Source organism: Brachyistius frenatus, unplaced genomic scaffold (assembly GCF_029030835.1).
Source record: "Brachyistius frenatus isolate BFR_SWC_R1_liver_20210118 unplaced genomic scaffold, ASM2903083v1 Contig_406, whole genome shotgun sequence".
In the NCBI taxonomy this organism is placed as follows: Eukaryota; Metazoa; Chordata; class Actinopteri; family Embiotocidae; genus Brachyistius; species Brachyistius frenatus.
Genome location: NW_027211005.1, coordinates 189,821 through 208,584, shown reverse-complemented (window position 1 = coordinate 208,584; position 18,764 = coordinate 189,821). Strand labels below are relative to the sequence as shown.

The 18,764-nt window shown below is 39.7% G+C and overlaps 1 protein-coding gene across 1 annotated transcript in view; it reads right to left on the bottom strand.

Moving 5' to 3' along the window:
- Positions 1–2,529: 2,529 nt before the first annotated feature.
- The window catches only part of LOC138636779 (zonadhesin), a 47,216-nt gene continuing 30,981 nt past the window's right edge, over positions 2,530–18,764 (bottom strand). Inside the window, exons 3-27 of the mRNA XM_069725007.1 lie at positions 15,952–16,181; positions 15,787–15,868; positions 14,943–15,340; positions 13,618–14,182; positions 13,267–13,463; positions 12,778–13,161; positions 12,022–12,314; positions 11,157–11,422; positions 10,589–10,657; positions 10,225–10,362; positions 9,879–10,135; positions 9,675–9,759; positions 9,104–9,238; positions 8,713–8,969; positions 8,532–8,616; positions 8,219–8,446; positions 7,957–8,094; positions 7,353–7,609; positions 7,104–7,188; positions 6,151–6,732; positions 5,278–5,486; positions 4,963–5,119; positions 4,481–4,869; positions 2,845–2,974; positions 2,530–2,672 (exon numbers count right to left, since the gene is read on the bottom strand). Coding sequence (XP_069581108.1) covers positions 2,530–2,672; positions 2,845–2,974; positions 4,481–4,869; positions 4,963–5,119; positions 5,278–5,486; positions 6,151–6,732; positions 7,104–7,188; positions 7,353–7,609; positions 7,957–8,094; positions 8,219–8,446; positions 8,532–8,616; positions 8,713–8,969; positions 9,104–9,238; positions 9,675–9,759; positions 9,879–10,135; positions 10,225–10,362; positions 10,589–10,657; positions 11,157–11,422; positions 12,022–12,314; positions 12,778–13,161; positions 13,267–13,463; positions 13,618–14,182; positions 14,943–15,340; positions 15,787–15,868; positions 15,952–16,181 — 5,759 coding nt within the window. The remainder of the gene's footprint in view (positions 2,673–2,844; positions 2,975–4,480; positions 4,870–4,962; positions 5,120–5,277; positions 5,487–6,150; positions 6,733–7,103; positions 7,189–7,352; positions 7,610–7,956; positions 8,095–8,218; positions 8,447–8,531; positions 8,617–8,712; positions 8,970–9,103; positions 9,239–9,674; positions 9,760–9,878; positions 10,136–10,224; positions 10,363–10,588; positions 10,658–11,156; positions 11,423–12,021; positions 12,315–12,777; positions 13,162–13,266; positions 13,464–13,617; positions 14,183–14,942; positions 15,341–15,786; positions 15,869–15,951; positions 16,182–18,764) is intronic.

The following is an 18,764-nucleotide window of genomic DNA, read 5'->3' as shown; positions in this document are numbered from 1 at the left end:
TGACAGTTTACAAATCAAGATTCATATCTATAGTGATGAATTTATCAGAGTTTCATCAACATTTCTTCTCCTGTTTTCTGATTGCTGATAAACTTTCTGATGTGTCTGATTGTAAAAGTCACTAAATCTCATGGATTCTCAGAAAAACAAAAGGTTTTGTACATAATACGCATTTCTGAACATTCTATTATAATTTAATGTATTAGCATAATGTTATATTGTATGGGCAAGAAATCTGTATCTTGCAGCTGCAGAAACAGTTTAATAGATGAATATTCTTTTCCAAAGCTGTTATACTTACTACTTTTTGAAATCTCAGTTGTTGACTATTTTTGATGTCAATATTCTTCAAATCTGAATATTTGTTTTAAAAGTAAGATATAAGACTTCAGATTTACTTCATAGTTTTAGATATTATTTTGCAACAACAACAACAAAAAAAAAAATCACAATTCCATATTATTAAAGTAGACAGGTGAAGAATGTTTCTGTTTCTTTTTATGAAACATTACATTTCATTTTTGGTAAAGTGTGGGGGGAAGGTTTTTCCATTTCCATCAGCGTGCTTAAAAAAAAATGGAACAATGGTTTGTCTCAACAAAATTCAAACTAAGAACATAAGGAATATAAACATTCTTCATTGTCATGTTTTTCATTAAATAAATAGGTTTTGTAATTTGTGCAAACAAAAAAATACAGCTTAGTTATTTTTAGATAACAATTGCCACATTAAAGACATAAAGGCCATCAACAATTCAATCATTTTTAGTGTAATTTCATCAAATGACTTGGATGGTATTTTAATTATTCAACCATTTGGCAGTCAATTAGCTTTTTCCAAACAGGTTATTGAGACTTTACTTGATTAAACTGTTTAAAATTCATTATGATAATGTATTACTCACCACCATTGAGAGGTATTAACAGAAGAAAGAGAGTCAATGCAAACCAATCCATGACTTGTGTGACTGCTGAGTGAAGCCAAGACTGCTTGACGCACATGTGCGCACACACACACACACACACACACACACACACACACACACACACACACACACACACACACACACACACACACACACACACACACACACACACACACACACACACACACACACACACACACACACACACACACACACACACACACACACACACGTGTTCAGGTACTCTCCAGACAAGAATGATCCCATTGTCTGCCAGAAAAAAACAATTACCTTGTCTTCACATATCATGTTAGAGAAGTTCTGTGGTTTTTTTGTATTTTGTATTTCTTGAATGATTAGGATTTCTACAGGTCTACAATAACATATAACTCACCACCATTAAGAGGTAGTAACAGAAGAAAGAGAGTCAATGCAAACCAATCCATGACTTTGTGTGACTGCTGAGTGAAGCCAAGACTGCTTGACGCACATGCGCGCGCACACACACACACACACACACACACACACACACACACACACACACACACACACACACACACACACACACACACACACACACACACACACACACACACACACACACACACACACACACACACACACACACACAACACACGTGTTCAGGTACTCTCCAGACAAGAATGATCCCATTGTCTGCCAGAAAAAAACAATGACCTTGTCTTCACATATCATGTTAGAGAAGTTCTGTGGTTTTTTTGTATTTTGTATTTCCTGAATGATTAGGATTTCTACAGGTCTACATTAAGACAATGGGTTTCGTCTTCAAAATGTACATATGTCTGGAATGCTTTTGTAACTACACTTGAGTATAAAAAGACTAAACAAAAGGCGACACAAATAATACCAAGGTCCATGTTTATTAGAACAGCGAGAATTCAACAAAAAAATTAACAAATACACATGATAATAAAGTGCAAACACCATTTTTTGTAATATTTGCACTGCACATTTTAGATTTGTTTCTAACAGTATCAGATGATGATAAATAACCCAAGTGCAGACATGCAATTTCAATATTTAAACTCCCTCAATTATACTTAGTGTCTAAGTGGACATTAGTGTGCGAGATATTCATATTGGGTATGCTGTTGGAGTATCAACTTTGAATAAATAGTATACATGGTAATGACACAGTCCTGTCAGACAAGTCCATAGATTCCTTGAAAAATTTAAAGATTGTAAAGATTCTAAAGACACAAGTAGCTTTTTTTTTTTTTTTTTAAAACAGACATGAAAGCTTTCAAATCCCAGAAAAACACAGGGTCAGTAGGGAGGTTTTCTTTTACTGTATGATACTTTGTGTAGAACAGCAAAACATTGTCTGAAAAGATGGAGGTACAAAACCCAGCACATCACTGCCACTGTCCATGTCATGCATGCTTCACAGCTCAGATTTGTAAGAGGGTAAAAGTAACAAAACGGTATTAATAATGTCTGATCTTATTTACCGAGGTGACAGTTCAGTGTGTATTTTCATGTAAACTGAAACCATGATTCGATTAGTCAAAACTTTCACAGGTGTTTTTAAGTGCCACTTCTCATCCTTACATCTGAATGATATTCACACTCTCCAGCTCTCTCCAAACTCTTGAACAGTCGGGGCCCTGGAACCATCAGGCTTCATCTGGTCATTCCACTTTAGACCGTCAAAGTTGCCACACAGGCCTCCCATCCGCCTTTTATAAATGTGTGGTAGAGTGATCTCTGCATAAAACACATCAACAGTGTCATTTATTTAATTGTATAACTATAGAAAAAACTCATTGTTCATTGGCACGGAATGAAATGATAAAATGAAGGATTTGTTATTAGTCTTGTTGTTTCAAGACTAGAGCTAATTCTAATGGACTAATTGAATTAGATAAAGATTAGATACCTGCTTTGCTGTGTTTGTTAAACTTCACTGAGAGACCAAAGTCGGTCTCCAGGTAGATGCGAGAGGAGCGCTTCCGAATGTTTAGACCAGCAGTCGGTGACACAGGAGTATTAGTTCCCTTTCCATCCACCTGGAGGAAGAAAAATGGGATTAGTCAATACAATTTACAGTATAATCTCAGTACAGTAGCTGTCGGATCTGTTATTTATTCTTTTAGGATCATGTTTGATGAGTCCAGGGATTCGCCACATTTTTGCCATGTACCAACATGGATCTATAGATGGCAGTATAGGTTCAACACCGCCCAGTCTGAAATATCTCAACAAGTATTTACTGGATTGAAATTCAGTGCAGGAGTTTGTTTGTTTGTTTTTTTGTTGGTGGGTTGGTTCGTGAGTGATGAATCCTGTTATGACTTATGTGAAATTTAACATTTTATGTAGTTTCGTGTAGCCCCACCAGCAGGTTAACGTTTTCACAATTAAACATTTCTACATCTAAGGCAGTTGGACTTTAACTGACATTCATGTTTCCAGAGCTCAAAACCTACTGAATCTACTTTGAGAAAATAAATGTAACTTATTGGCATTCTCATTTGCCTTGAGTATGCAAAACGTTAGCACACTAACACGGAAAACTAAGATGGTAAACATTATACCTTGTTAGCATGTCATTGTCAAACCTTTGCATTCTATAACTACAACCTCAGGCTGCAGTTTCTTAGTTTTGTTTATAAAATCATCAGCTTGTACTGAACATCTTACCACAGTAGGATGTCTTGGTCGTAATGTGGACATCATTTTCACTACTAAAAGTACCTACATTGGCATTGCCTCTTTTTTTCAGGGTTTTGCTGAAAAAAATATTATAAGTATGATTATAACCATAATGTAACGTATTTGCTGTTAAATCTGTTAAAGCTTGAAGTAACAGTGATCATTATATACTAAAAACAATATACCTTATGTAAAGGTTCAGTGTGTAGAATTTTGGAGGAGATACCAGCCGAAATGGAGTCTTATATTCATAATTATGTTTTCATTGGTGTGTAATCACCGGAAACTCACTGAATTGTTGTGTTTTCATTGCATTAAAGTGAGCCTTTCAAATCTACAGCGAGAGTGGGTTCTTTTCCACCGGCATGTTTCTCCAGTAACAGGCCGTTTGCGCTTTTCACAGCTTTCGTGGCCACCATAAATTCACACTTTTGAAGGGGAGGGGTGAGGCGGTGGGCTTTCAGTTGGTTGCACCCTGCAATCTCTTGCTAAATAACACTAAATCCTAACTGCTCCTTTGAAGTTACATAGTTCCGACTCAGTGATACTAATGTCTGACTCTTGGATGAATATACCATATGATATTAATATTGCTGGTTTATTTTATATATAGTGTCTCTCTCTGTGTCTGTTTGTCTTTTATATGTACAAATGTTTAAAATGCCAGCAGGGAAATTACATAAAACGAACATAATTTAACACATCACATAATTTGTCTCAGTGCATCTATAAAACCTTCAAGAGAAAATGTAAAAGACAAAGCTTGTTATGTCCCTGAGTGCTTTTACAAATGTCTGTGGGCAGGCAGAAACATGATATCACCATTGTGCCACAGTAAAATGACACGGAGACAGACATACCGTCAGCCTCAGATTCTTCTTGAACTTTACAGTGTGATTGTACACTCTGATCTTCAGCTCTTGTAATCTGTGGTGTTCATTGTGCTCTTTGCTGTCGTCATCATCGTCTTCATTATCTTCATCGTCATCCTCTTCCCTTACTCTGCTATCATGGTCTTCTTCACTGCTTCTGTCACTATGATGCTGATCATTATCATCATCATCATCATCATCATCATCATCATCATCAGTGGTGCGTGTATATATGCCTTCAATATACACATCTGGAAGATTATTTGGCAAGTTCTTGGTCCTGATCAACACGTATGAGTGTTCACCCTCAAAGTCATGCTTCATTTTATCAAAAGTTTTGTACTCAGGGTTTCCATTGATAGTGCACTCACTGAAGCCTGTGGAGCGACAAACGGAGCAATTAAAAAAAAAAATTGTAAATAAGATGTTACAGTTTAGAAACATCAGGTAAATGATGGCATATACAGCACCTGTAGACTGGCAGTAATAATCGCCCATCTCATTTTGCAGGCAGACAGCATTTCCTTCACATTCGTCTTTGTCATCACAGTCAATCTTCCCCATGTCATCATCCAGCTCGCATTCACATTTATTACTGCAGTGATCAGTGTACCATTCTTCATTGAACTGACAAGAAAGAGAGAGTCAGCATGCTCCCGAGACCAATGTTCCTATTTTTTTTTGTTTTTGGCAATAATGATCCTACATTCAGAGATTAGTCCACCAAAGTATTTCAAAATTAGATTTATGCCATTGATGAAGATTTATTATGAAATGTCACTCACGTGGTATTTGCCGCCATTTTTGTCTACACAGCCACACTGTTGTATAGGCACACAAAAGCTCCCTTTCTGCACAAAGCCATCATCACAAACACATCCTGGCACACAACCCTTATTGTCATTGCAGCGTGGTGGTCCATTCAGGTGTACACAGGTTGGACTGCATGCAGGGATGCAAGTGGTGTAATAGCTGTTCTCTGGGCAAGAGGGTGCTAGATAATATATATAGACAAAGAGTTTACACAACGTAATAAGCTTCAAATTAGAAAGAAAAGGTGTATTCAGTCAATGTATATAGTCAGACAACATATTCATGTTCCAATCTCTGTAAAATGCAGAAATGCAAACTTTAAACTTACTTGGCACAGGTGTAGTAGTTGTCTGTGGTCCTAATGTTGATGTGTGTTGTGGTGTAATTGTTGTAAGTTGAGGTTTAACTGTGGTTGAAGGTTGTGGTCCAGCTGTTGTTTGTGGTTGTGGCTGAGTTTCAGATGGAGGTTCTGGTCTAGCTGTGGTTGCAGAAGGCTGTGATTGAGTCATGGTTGTTGGTTGTGGTGCTGCTGTTGTTGGAAGTTTTGGTGTAGTTGTGACAGGAGGTTGTGGTCCAGCTGTTGTTTGTGTTTGTGGTTGCGTTTCAGTTGGAGGTTGTGATCCAGCTGTTGTTTGTGGTTGAGTTTGAGTTGGAGGTTGTGGTCCAGCTGTTGTTTGTGGTTTTGGCTGAGTTTGAGTTGGAGGTTGTGGTCCAGCTGTTGTTTGTGTTTGTGGTTGAGTATCAGTTGGAGGTTGTGGTCCAGCTGTTGTTTGTGGTTGAGTTTGATTTGGAGGTTGTGGTCCAGCTGTTGTTTGTGGCTGTGGTTTGGCTGAGTTGGGTCCAGCTTTGTTTGTGGTTTTGGTTGAGTTTCAGTTGGAGGTTGTGGTCCAGCTGTTGTTTGTGGCTGTGGTTGAGTTTGAGTTGGAGGTTGTGGTCCAGCTGTTGTTTGTGGTTTTGGTTGAGTTTCAGTTGGAGGTTGTGGTCCAGCTGTTGTTTGTGGCTGTGGTTGAGTTTGAGTTGGAGGTTGTGGTCCAGCTGTTGTTTGTGGCTGTGGTTGAGTTTGAGTTGGAGGTTGTGGTCCAGCTGTTGTTTGTGGTTTTGGTTGAGTTTCAGTTGGAGGTTGTGGTCCAGCTGTTGTTTGTGGCTGTGGTTGAGTTTGAGTTGGAGGTTGTGGTCCAGCTGTTGTTTGTGACTGTGGCTGAGTTTGAGTTGGAGGTTGTGGTCCAGCTGTTGTTTGTGGTTTTGGTTGAGTTTCAGTTGGAGGTTGTGGTCCAGCTGTTGTTTGTGGTTGTGGCTGAGTTTCAGATGGAGGTTGTGGTCCAGCTGTTGTTTTTGACTGTAGTTGATCTGTTGTTGGAGGTTGTGGTCTAACTGTTGTTTGTGGGTGTGGTCTATCTGTAGTTTGGGGTCCAGTTGGAGCTGTTGGTCTTGATGTTATCAGTGGCTGTGGTCTTGTTGTTGGTACATCAGGACGTGAAGTGTCCGGGATTACAGTTGTCCTTGGTTTTGTAGGGGTTTGTGTATCACCGTCAGTTGGGGCTGCTGTTGTTTTGGTGGTTGTTTTAAACGCAGTTGTCAATTGTGGATCTGGTTTTGATGAAGTTGGTGGTGGTTGTGTAGTGGTTGAGCTGTTCAGTGAAGGAACCTCTGAAAGTGTTGCAAGTGGACTCAAGGTTGCAAGAGCAGGGGTTGTTGGTTTAGCCAGATCTGTAATAACATTTCACGGTCAAGTTTGTTCCATTTGATTATAAGATATACTGTGTTTGGGCTAAGCACAATGTCAATACAACAGGATTACCTGCACAGTGCCCACGATGAAGTGACACATCATCTATGGCCACATCAGACTGATCATTGGAACCTCTTCGCCCCTCAAAAATGATCTAAAATTAGGCTCACAGGTTAATACACTATACTTGTTACAGTGAACAGATTTATTGTGTCACATTTACACTCATTAATTGTTGCAGATTACCCATTATTTTGCTCAGTAAATTAATAATATTAGACATGACAGGGGAAGAAACATCTTTAAGATGTAACTCACCTGGAATGCTCCAGTTGTTGCCGAGTCCACCTGTGCCAGGTGCCACATATTTCCTTGATTGTTGCTTTTCCTCCATATTGCATCAGCCTTTCTGTCCTGGAGCAAGTAAACATGGAGACCCATTGTATCGGCCGAGCCGTACATATGGTACCAGAACTGCAGACATTGAGGACCAGAGTCAGTACACTGAGAGCTGATGAGACGAGACGTGTCCCCAAGTGACGCACTGTTGGCTTCGATGTAAAGATAGTGGCCATCTGGATGAGGACATAAGACACACAGCATATTATAAAGTTGTTTAAAGTCATTTTATAAGTTCTCATTTAATTTAACAAGTTCAAGGTATGTCTAATTACGGCTGAAACTGTTAAATGTTGGCAATACAGATTTCTTTTGAACACCAAAAGGCAATACATTACTTTTAAAGAGGTTTTAAAGGGAACATGTCTCTATTTGAATAAAGTACAAGTTCAGTCTCATAAGTGTGACTGTGGCTGGCATCAAACTTGAAAATAGTGTGCAGTTTATTTTTTTCCCTGAAACTTGAACACTGGTATACAATCTCAGTATAACTTCACTTGGTTTGTGTCAGAGGGCTAATTACCTCCTGTGGTGTGATCTGAAGAAGGACCGGTAATCATAGTGGGAGTGGAGCCACTTTGCCGTGTCCAATCAAAAACATCAGTCAACATCTGGTTCCACTGACATAAATCTTGCTCAAAATTACAGTGCAGTTGGCATACTGGAAAGGAACATCAGAAATATCATTAGATCAGATCACAGTAATTCTGGGAATCACATAATTAAAGAGTAAACCATTAACCATAAAAGTATGAAAGGGGAGTACAAGTGCTGCTGTGGAATACCTGGGTGTAGAGGTGGCCTGATAACTGGAGCTTTAGTAACATTGCCTGCATTAATGCGGCTGGTTGTTGCCTCCACTGTGGGAAGGACAGTGACATTCATGACAGGAGGCTGGGCTGTAATATTGACAACACTGGGCTCTGGAGCTGCGTTGGTTGGCACAGGGACACTAGGGGGAGCTGTGGTATTTGAATCAGGTTTAGCAGGTTGTGTTGTAACACCACTCAGATCTGCAACAGTTAAACAATGGTATTGAATATTCAGTGTAGAAACTTTTACCTGTAACAGTATTTTTTGCTTGTATATGCTTCTTACCCGAGCAGTGACCATGGTAAAGCTTTACGTCATCTATGGCCACATCTGACTGATCATTGGATCCTCTGTGTCCTTCAATGATGATCTGAATGATATATATAATTCATTGGTAAGTTTGCAGAACTTCATTACTACACTGAAGGCAGCACACCATCTTAGTACTGTGTTTGAGATGGGTCACCTGAAAAGTTCCGGTTATGTTGATGTCCACCTGAGCCAGGTGCCACGTATTTCCTTGGTCATTCCTCCTCCACCAGACGGCATCAGCCACGCTGTTCTGCAGCAGGTAAACATGGAGGCCCATTGTATCCGCAGAGCCATACAAATGGTACCAGAACTGCAGGCACTGAGGACCAGAGTCAGAACACTCAGAGCTGATGAGACGAGCCGTATCTCCATGTGACACGCTGCTCGCCTCAATATAAAGGTAGTGGCCATCTAAAAAAGAGGAGTGAAAAGATCAAATTTATTAGACACACTTTCAGTGGTGGGACACAATTTTTGTTACCTTAAAATATCGTCTTTGTTTACTATCAGCCACCATTTATATAAATGCATATGAAGGGCATTACCACCGGTGTGGTCAGCCGAGGGGCCGGTCATCATGGTGGGGGTGGAACCACTTTGCCATGTCCAGTCAAAAGCATCCGTGACCATTTGATTCCAGCTGCAAAGGTTGCTGTCAAAGCTACAGTCGAGATCACACACTAAAGGGAAACATTTGCAAAATATTAACATGGTCTACGTATTAACGCAGTTACATAACATCCTAAAAATTAACTCTGGTTACCATTAACATTGCAAATGCAATATTTATTGAAGGAGACATAAATGTTAATGTGTAACCACACTTCTGCTTTTGTGATGCAGAAACAGTTGAGCCATAAATACTGCTTCCTGTGTACTTACTTGGGTCTGAGGGGAGGACTTGTGCAGTTGTGGAATGAAGCTCAGTTCCATTAACCAGATCTGGGAAGCTACCTGAAGGAAGCAATTATTGACTTGGTTTAAACCTTGCGATATCTAGTATGATCATAAATATGGACCTTTGTTTATTTACATCATTAGGACAATTATTTATTTTATGGTAACATATTTTTAACACGTTTATAAAATGTTATCATTTTTGATGGTGAATGTCACCTGAGCATGAACCCAAATGGATAGAAACATCATCAATGGCCACATCTGATTTATCATTAGAGCCTCGAATTCCCTCCACTATGATCTGAAAAAAAATAAATAAATAGGAAAATAATAATGTACACTATACATTGCCATCATTGGTCTTTGCAGAAACAGTGTGCAACATTAAAACAGGATGTACCCATATATTGCCAGCCTTACTTGGAATGGACCGGACACTCTGATATCAACATTTCCTGGCTGCCATTCTGGTCCTTGGTTGTTCATCCTGGACCAGAGCTTGTCAGCTATATTGCCTTTGAGCAGGTAGATGTTGAGAGCCATGGCTGTGGCTGAACCGTACATATGGTACCAGAAGTGCAGGCAGAGAGGGCCATCGTAATGACACACGGAGCTAAACAAGCGGGTGGGGTCTCCATGGGTCACATTGTTTCCCTCAAGGTACATGTAGAAACCAGCTAGAGAAAACAAAGAAGTAAGTATGAATCGTGAAATAATAGTGCAGTAACACAAAAGAGGTGATAGTGCGGTCTCACATTAGGTTTACCTCCAGTGGTGTGGTCTTGGTTTGGCCCAGTTAGATCTGATGGTGTGGGTCCTGAATGTCTTGTCCAATCAAAACTGTCCTGTATGAGCTGCTCCCACCCACACAGATCTTTGTCAAAGTTGCAGTTCACAGGACAGACTATCAAGAAGCATACAACACAATGGACATTATGAGTCAGTTATCTTTAAAACCAATACAGTTTGAGAAAACTGTATTGAAATACATTTATATTTTCAATGTTGGTAAATATATAACAGGCAAGGATAGTCAAATATAATATTTGTTTTGTAATTATGAATTCGATTATGCCATTGATTATCCAAACCAGTCACAAAGAAACCTTCCCAACTCTCAATGCTCTTACAAGTCTGATCTGGTGTTGGAGAGGTAGGACTTGGAGTTGTTGGAAGAGATGAGGTGGTTGATGGGTCAGCTGAAATATGAACAAAAACAAAAGAAAAAGCAAAACAAACAAAAAAGAAAGAAATGAGTTCACCACCCTAGCCTTTTTGCCACCCGAGGACATATTTTGTGTTTGGCTACCCCTCACATCTTAATTGTCACCAGAAACCACCTTTTAATTGATCAAACTTTGCTTTTATCACTGACAAAAACAAACATCATTCAGGAAAGGGCTGGAGGCTGTTGCTTCCTTTGATTTCGCAATGGACCAGATCAGAACAAAAAAATGAAAAGCTGATGCAAAAAAGTTTGTAGGAAATTTTTCGTTAGAGAAAACACAATCAATAGATATTGTTGATGGGATAGAAAAGCTTCATTCAAGAATAGTGTTAATCACATAAATGTATCTTTAAAAAAATAAAAAAAATAAAAAATAAAAAATCAATCAAACCAATATAATTACTTGTACATCTACTTACACATGCAGTTATTACAGTATCATCTGACCCATGTGTGACTCAAATTCTCACCACAGACTGTGTCAATATGCCAGTGGTGAAGATCAACTCCTGCAACCTGGCATGCTGAGGCATAGGACTTCAGAGATTCACATAGAGTGTGTTGGTCACCACTTGTGGCACAGTAGTCATACACACAACTGTTGAGGTAGATGCTTGGGTGGACGTGTTCATGGCAGGCCTGGAAGGCATCACCAAATAGTGCAGAACACTCTTCGTAGGCCCGGTTCATCTCTTCATTATCACAGACTTGTGGATCATTGGGATGGGCGATACACCTGAGAAAATTTAGACAGGGAAGCAGAGATGATGTTATTTTTGCTTCTGGAATATACTCTTTTATTTACACTTCATTGTTTAATAACTTCAATGCTTGAAGAAGATGATATGTTGAGGTACCAGAGTGTGAGCTTGGTCTTGGCTATATATGCTGAGATATTTGGCTTGTTACCAGTCTAGTAACTGGAATTTTCTACTGATCACTTAACTAACCAGGTAGATCATATTGTGCTTGTGGTTATTATTAATCGACTATGTTTTTTTATTGTGATGGATTGTTATTTTCTGAAGCACAAACAACTATTTCCAACATGCTCACAACAGAAATGCTGACATGACGACTTTTAGCAGGTTCTCTATCTTAATTCAGCATATCTTGCTAACGTTCGCTAATTAGCGTTGAACTCAAAGTATAGTTTAGGCTGATGGGAATATATGAGTAATTAGCACCATCCTGCTAGTGCTAAAGAAGTGTAGTATCTATATTAGCTGTTGAAGTGATAGATTATTTCCTTTGAGAAGTACTGAAATGTGATAAAATGACTTTACTTGTGCCAAACATTTGCAGTTACCCTGTACAGTATGAAAGATAGCTCACTCATTATTGTCAGGTCGCCTCCAGCTGTCACCAAACTCAAATGGTTCGGTGGCAATATTGCCTCCTGGTGTTACAAAGTCATCGTCCTGGTGTCCAGAGTAGGTGCCACACAGACCACACAGTTCATATTTGTAACGCTCATCCACCTGCAGAAATAGTCTGTTCTGCCCATCAATCTCCATTCTGAGGCCAAAGGTTGTCTCCATGATTATAGAATTATTCTTCATGTAGGCCCATACGGAGCCGTATGTACCATTAGTTGAAAAGGGGAGTTGGACATGGCTATGATGGACCTAAAGAAAGGACAAGTAATTCACAATGAGTTTATAGTAGGAGTTCTCAATAGAACTGAGGGCTAATATTTCCTCCACTGGTTAGTGCAAACAGTTAGCTGCTGCACTAGCTGTTCAGGTTAAAGTCAACATAGTTGGCTATTAGTTCTTGTATTTGTGTCAGCCCCAGGTGATAAAAACCTAACTTCCTCCAATGACTTCACACAGAGTAATAACTGAGCCCTATAAACATGTGCGTGCTGATAGGAAAGTTATTAGCCACTACTATTAATGAATTACAGTAGATAATACTGAACAATATTACTGCACGTTCAGTAAACTGTGCTCCAGCAGGTCACAGGACACTTTTTACATGAACTAGAAACAGTCCCGTGTCACATTTTCGCGACAGCGTTTGTCCCATTTAAATTGCTATGCAACAGTTGTGATTGTGTAATAGGGAGAACTGCATGCTTACATAGACCTGTCCGCTTTGATTCAGTGTGAGGTACAGATCCTCAATCTGAAGAGTCACAGCTTCAAGCTTGGCTCTGGTAAAGTTCTGAAGGGGTGGATGCATGTTGTGTCCGATGACACTGAACTCTACTAAGCTTTCTCCAGTGCACGTGGTGGTCAGTGTGTAACTGCAGCCGCCTTGAAAGTCATAGGCCAACCTGTCAAAGGTGATGTAGTGTGGATCACCATAAATGCTGCAGGTGGCCGGTTTGAAGGAGAAGCAGCCTTTGACCCCATCCTTAATCTTACAGACCTCATTGTCTGCACATTGCATTGAGGTGCAGTGCATTGCATTGTCACCCATGCACTGGCACGTTTTCACACAATCTCCCTCCAGGAGGGTTTCACCTTTCTGCAGGGGAGAAAGAAGTTGTGTAAAAAAAATAAAAAAAAATACTCTGCTGTGAAATTAAATATGTGAATAATAAATTATTTTGTGTTCAACTGCCTCACTTACCTCATATTGTTTTACTTTATACCAGCACCCACAGTCTTCTGCTGGGACACACTTTCCCCCTCTGAGTTTGAAGCCAGAGTCACACTCGCATCTTTCCTCACAGCTTCCACAGGAGCCAGCTATATCTAGACTTGCGCACACCTCGGGACAGCCATCAGCGCATGAGTTATAGTGGCTGTTTTCACCACACTGTAGGGCTGAGCAGGCATGGGAAGAGAGAGGAAAGAGTAAAGAGCATGACCTTGACTGTTATTGTATTATTACAGACATTATTTGCCACAATTTACCCTATTTATTTACAGAAGGAAGGAATATGAAAGCTGAAAGCAGTAAATTAATAAAGCAACGTACGACAGAATGTGGAGTTCCTCCACATAGGTACAGCAACTCCAGCATCCTGGCAGATACCAGCGTAGAGCTCTACTGCTTCACATAGCACAGCTGGGTCACCCTGAGAAGAACACATGCCAACCACACAGCCCCTGAAGTAGCTCTCTGCCCTAAGAACTGATAAGCAGTCAGCAAAGGGCCCAGTGTTTGAGAGGAGGCTGCCACAGTACAGCTCACTGGCATACTCAGCCTCCTCCTGTGGGTCACACTGATGTGGCACTAGAATGGTTTCACAGGAGGAGGTGGTTTCTCCAGTCTGCCAGCTCTCTGCCAAAGTTGTAGCATTGTGTGCATTTGTACCATCAGGCTTGCGGAAGTCATCGTCTCTGAGGTGGTTAAAGTTGCCACACAAGCCACAGACTTTATCAGAGTAGGTAGATGGCAAGGTGATGTGAACAGCACCGGCGTTGTCATACGACACGGAAAGACCAAAACTGGTTCGGAGTACAACAGCAGCAGGATTGCTCCTGATGTTGATGCTGCCACTGTTGAAGCTGAGTGGAAGTTTCCTCCAGACCCCATTAACCTGAAAAACAGAATTAGTATTAGACTTCTTTACCGGCTGTCACCAGGAGAAAGGACTTAATGTATCTGACAGACTGCATAAAAATGGCATTCTGAAAATAGATGTACCTCTCAGAGCTGATAGGACTGAGTAGTCCCCTCTGAATTCCAGGACATTATGCCACTCAACTCTGCACTCTATGAAAAACTCAGTTTATCAGCAGAATGGGCTGCAGATATGGGAACTGCTCCATTCAGTGCTGTGCTTAGCTAAATGGCCATTACAGCATAATGGCAAGGTACACAAAACTGAAGTTTTATAAAGTCTCGGGACTAATGTAAAATGAGGAATGTGAATACTGTAGTTTAATGTTAATAAATGACTTCTAGCCTTCAGACATGTTCATCAAATGCATAAGGATGACTTGATCTGCAAAATAGTGCCTCCCTTTAAAATGAGACGTACTCATTGTCCTCAGAGACTTACATTTGGGAAACTGTTTTGAAACTTCATTTACTGTTGCCATGATGAATGAGATCACATAACTTTAATGAAGTCGTAATTTTAATGCACAACACAGTTCAAGTCATTATTTTAACCCTTTTTAACCATTAGCTTACATTTTCCCTAACCTGGTGTTCTTAGATCTGTCAGAAACTTACTTTTGTGAATTTCATTCAAAGCTGTTCCCCCTTTACAAATGGTAAAAACTTGTATAATTGTTAATTGGCTGTGGATGAGTCCCTCCCTAAATTTATAGCTCCCTTTTACAATAACTTACTACAACCCGGTTTGTCTGCCGTCTCAGCAGGGACACTCTGATATTCCCCATGTCCAGAATGATCTGCTGGACAGTTGGCTGAGATGCGTTGCCGTTCTGCTCATTGATAACTTCCACACTGAACATGGGCAGCGCTTCAGTGGATGAGCAGGTCTTAGCCAGTACATAGGTGCAGGGGGCCATGAAGCGGAACAGCACTCCATCAAAAGTGCTGAAGTCTGCGTGACTGTGGATAGTGCACATCCCAGACGTGAAAATCCCATTGGAGCCTTCTCTTTGAAGACCACAGATTTGGCCCTGAGGGCACTGAGTGGGAACGCAGAAGAGCTGGCCGGCGGAGCAGAGGCAGCGGGTGGACTCATCTGTCCAGAACTCTGTGTTAGATTCACACTGGTGTCCTGTGGAGGTGTGACCAAGCAAACTGTCACTTTATAGCCACAACACCATCTGGCTAGGAACAACCTAGTAACATGAAATAATTATGTTCAGTGTTATTACTATATGAACTTAAACATCATTTCTTAATTACATTAATTATCCAACCTATTTTTCACAGAAGTGATACTTATAGTAGAATAATGTTTTCAGTTGTTGTCACTAAAATTGTAAAACGTGATATGAATATTTGCCATCTTAAACCTTAGAAAGGTTTTGGTTAAGATATTTTGCAGTTTCACCGATAGTAATCTGACAAGTATTATGACAGTAAAGGTTTGTGTATTACAAAAAAAATTCCTGTCACCATGCACACCAGAATATAGTTTTCATTTTTTCATTGATTGATGGGACCAAAAGTCGTCTGTTTATGAGACAGAAAAATAAGTTTATTGTCATAAATACTTACTACATGAGCCTCTTCTTACACCAATCTGTTTAAATATGACCTGTTCCTCCATAGACGCTGCTTGGACTGCTTCAAACACAACCTGATGTAGAAAAAGTTGATCTATTTAAGAGTACATTGAAGAATATATTCCCCTTGTAACAGCTCTGTGGTATTTTTATTTACCTGTGTCCCTGGTTCAGTGATATTCAGGTGCACAAACACTTGTCTCCATGCATCTTTAGGGAGGGCAGGAGAGGTCCAGATTTCTGCAAGGCCAACGCTGCTTTTCAGCAGAACACGAAGTTCGGACCCGTTCGCTGCAGCTGGAGCCAGGTACCAGAACTCTAAACAGGACATGCCCTCCATCCCCAGTGGACCACTCTCTAAAATATTCACTGCAACATCCTCTGAAGCTGAAAAAGATAATAAGGAAATATATGCTTTCAAAAAGTGACCATGATCATTTATAGTGGGGCACTTTGTTTCTGCAATATAAATTCAGTGACCTTGTTTCTTCGTTCTTTTTAAAAATACGGAATGTAGGAATTAACTTTCATGCTGCATCATAAATTTAGCCTCCTCAGAAAGGGCGAACCATTTCTTCGTCTTTGTTGTTGTAATAAAACAAGACGTACATGCGTTTTTGTGCAGTTATCATTAAATAGCTGTTTATGTGCAAGTTTTGGTATAAGTTTGAACATTAAGTTTTAGCCCTCTAGTTTGATTGCCCCTGAGAAAACGGGTGATAAAAGATTATTAGCCTGCTTCAGATCAATTAGTGATAATGCAGCGGCATACGGTTTCAATCACAGCCTGTCTGATTAAAACAGAACTGTGGACTGATGTTCCAAATCTCCTCCAAAAGGGTGGGACAAATTTAAAGGTTAGGTCATGTAAGTTATCTTTCAGTGTCAAAGGGAACTCAAATATGACTCAATGACTTCAAGAAAACATATGCTTTCAATTTGAATATTATATTTGATTCATCAAATCTCTATCTACTGTATTGTAGTTAACATAATCCTCTGTACCTGTTCTTTGTTGGCTCCATATCCAGTCACAAATCAGATTGCTCTGTCTGTTGTAGTAACACTGTGTGACATATTCTAAGGAGAAGAAAAGGGTTAAGTATAGTATTATGTACAGTGCATATGTGTTTGTCTCATTTAAATCCTTATTGTATTGTAATTCCAGCTATTATTAAGGGTTTACAGATGTCAGTAATTGTAATACTTCCTACCTGAAGTTGCCCTCCACTCTGGTAAAGTAACTAATGACACGTCAGTTTCAGCTCTGAAATAGCAAAACAATCATCACTGGTTATTTCGTTTTGAATGCCATACGTTGATTAGAGAACTGACATAAAAACAACGTTTTAACAAAAAACCGTCATTCATTTTTGACTTTATAAAACTGACAAGTGGTATAAAAATATTTCAAATAACAGATCAGCTAAAATTTGAAATTTTGAATTATCTTGAAACTCACCTGCACTGAGTTCCTGTCTGAGTTAGAAAGAGTAGCACTACTGTGACCAATAAATCTGTGTGGGTGCCTCCAAGCATGGCTGATCCCTTTGCGGCAGCCTCTCAGCTGCTCTCCCGTTGCTAATACTCTTTCTGTCTTTGATGAGTTGAAGAATGAATGATGAGCAGTAACTGTTGTGAGGATTCTCAGTGGAAACACAGCTTATGCGACCCTTTAACAACCAGAGCTGTAGGTCCCCTGGTGTTGTTCTCAGAATAGAGCGGAGGGTTTTAGGCTTTTATTCCCCCCCCACGCGTCCCACCTCTCGCACACCGCCCCACCTAACCAGGTAACCTCAGCAGTGGGAGGAGAAAGAACACAGAGGGACAACAACACAGGAAATGGGTTGGCCTGGGTCTGTGGTGAAAAAATGTTCCCTAGTTGACGACAGCAGCTAACACAGTTTCAGTAAATAGTGATAGGCGAGACCAGGTTTTAATGTTACTGGGTCATAAAAGGGACTTAGAACTCAGTAAACTCACCTATAGTTTACATCTTCTTGAAAAACAAAGATGTAAATATTAACTCGCAAGTTTGGTGTTTGAGTGCACTTGTATATAATATATATAGATATATACTGTACTGTATATACTGTGCATTTTATATTTTTATTTTTTACTGCTATTTACTGCTATTTTATTGCTTTTCTATTATTCTATTATTATCTTATTGCTTCTGTATGCTGCTGTAGTGAAAAAATGTCCCCTTGGGGATTAATAAAGTAACTACCTAACCTAACCTAACCTAACCTAACCTAACCTAACCTAACCTAACCTAACCTAACCTAACCTAACCTAACCTAACCTAACCTAACCCGTTGCAGGTACCAGTGAATTGTCAAATGGAAAATTGGGGTAGTAAATCTGAGCTCATTCAAACATTGACGCAGGGTACAAAAGGGTAGAAGGGCAGATCTGACTCGCACATAGTTTTGAATTTTGCTCCCAAATAGCATCCTTAAACAACATGTTTAAAAAGCAGTTGGACATTTTTATCATTAAAAAAAAAAAAAAAAGGAGCACTTTTTGTATAATTCACCCTGCTCTTCAGTCAGTCTATTCTGTGGTTAATTTCTGTTTGCAGTTATGCCAACGTAATTTAAAAGCTCACTCACGTTATGTAAAGATTATTACATTGTTGAAATAGAAATAACACTCTGGAAATTCTTGAAACATGACATTACTGAAGTACCTTTTACTACAAAGGTATTAGATAGTTTGTTCAATCACAGCTGATGACCCTCATGTGTTCTACATGCTGTTAAAGGAGGACAAGATCATTTTCTTTTCCACTTGGCACAGAGCCTTTAACTGCATCATACTTTGCAAAGATAAGCCAAAAACATTAGCTCGGAGTGTCAACTTATGCAATACATATTCTTGAAAAAGTACACGAGGCATGTGGCCATAATGACCTGATAAATGAGTCTTGAGTCGTGTGTGGAAAGGTATGTGTAGTGTATGTCATCT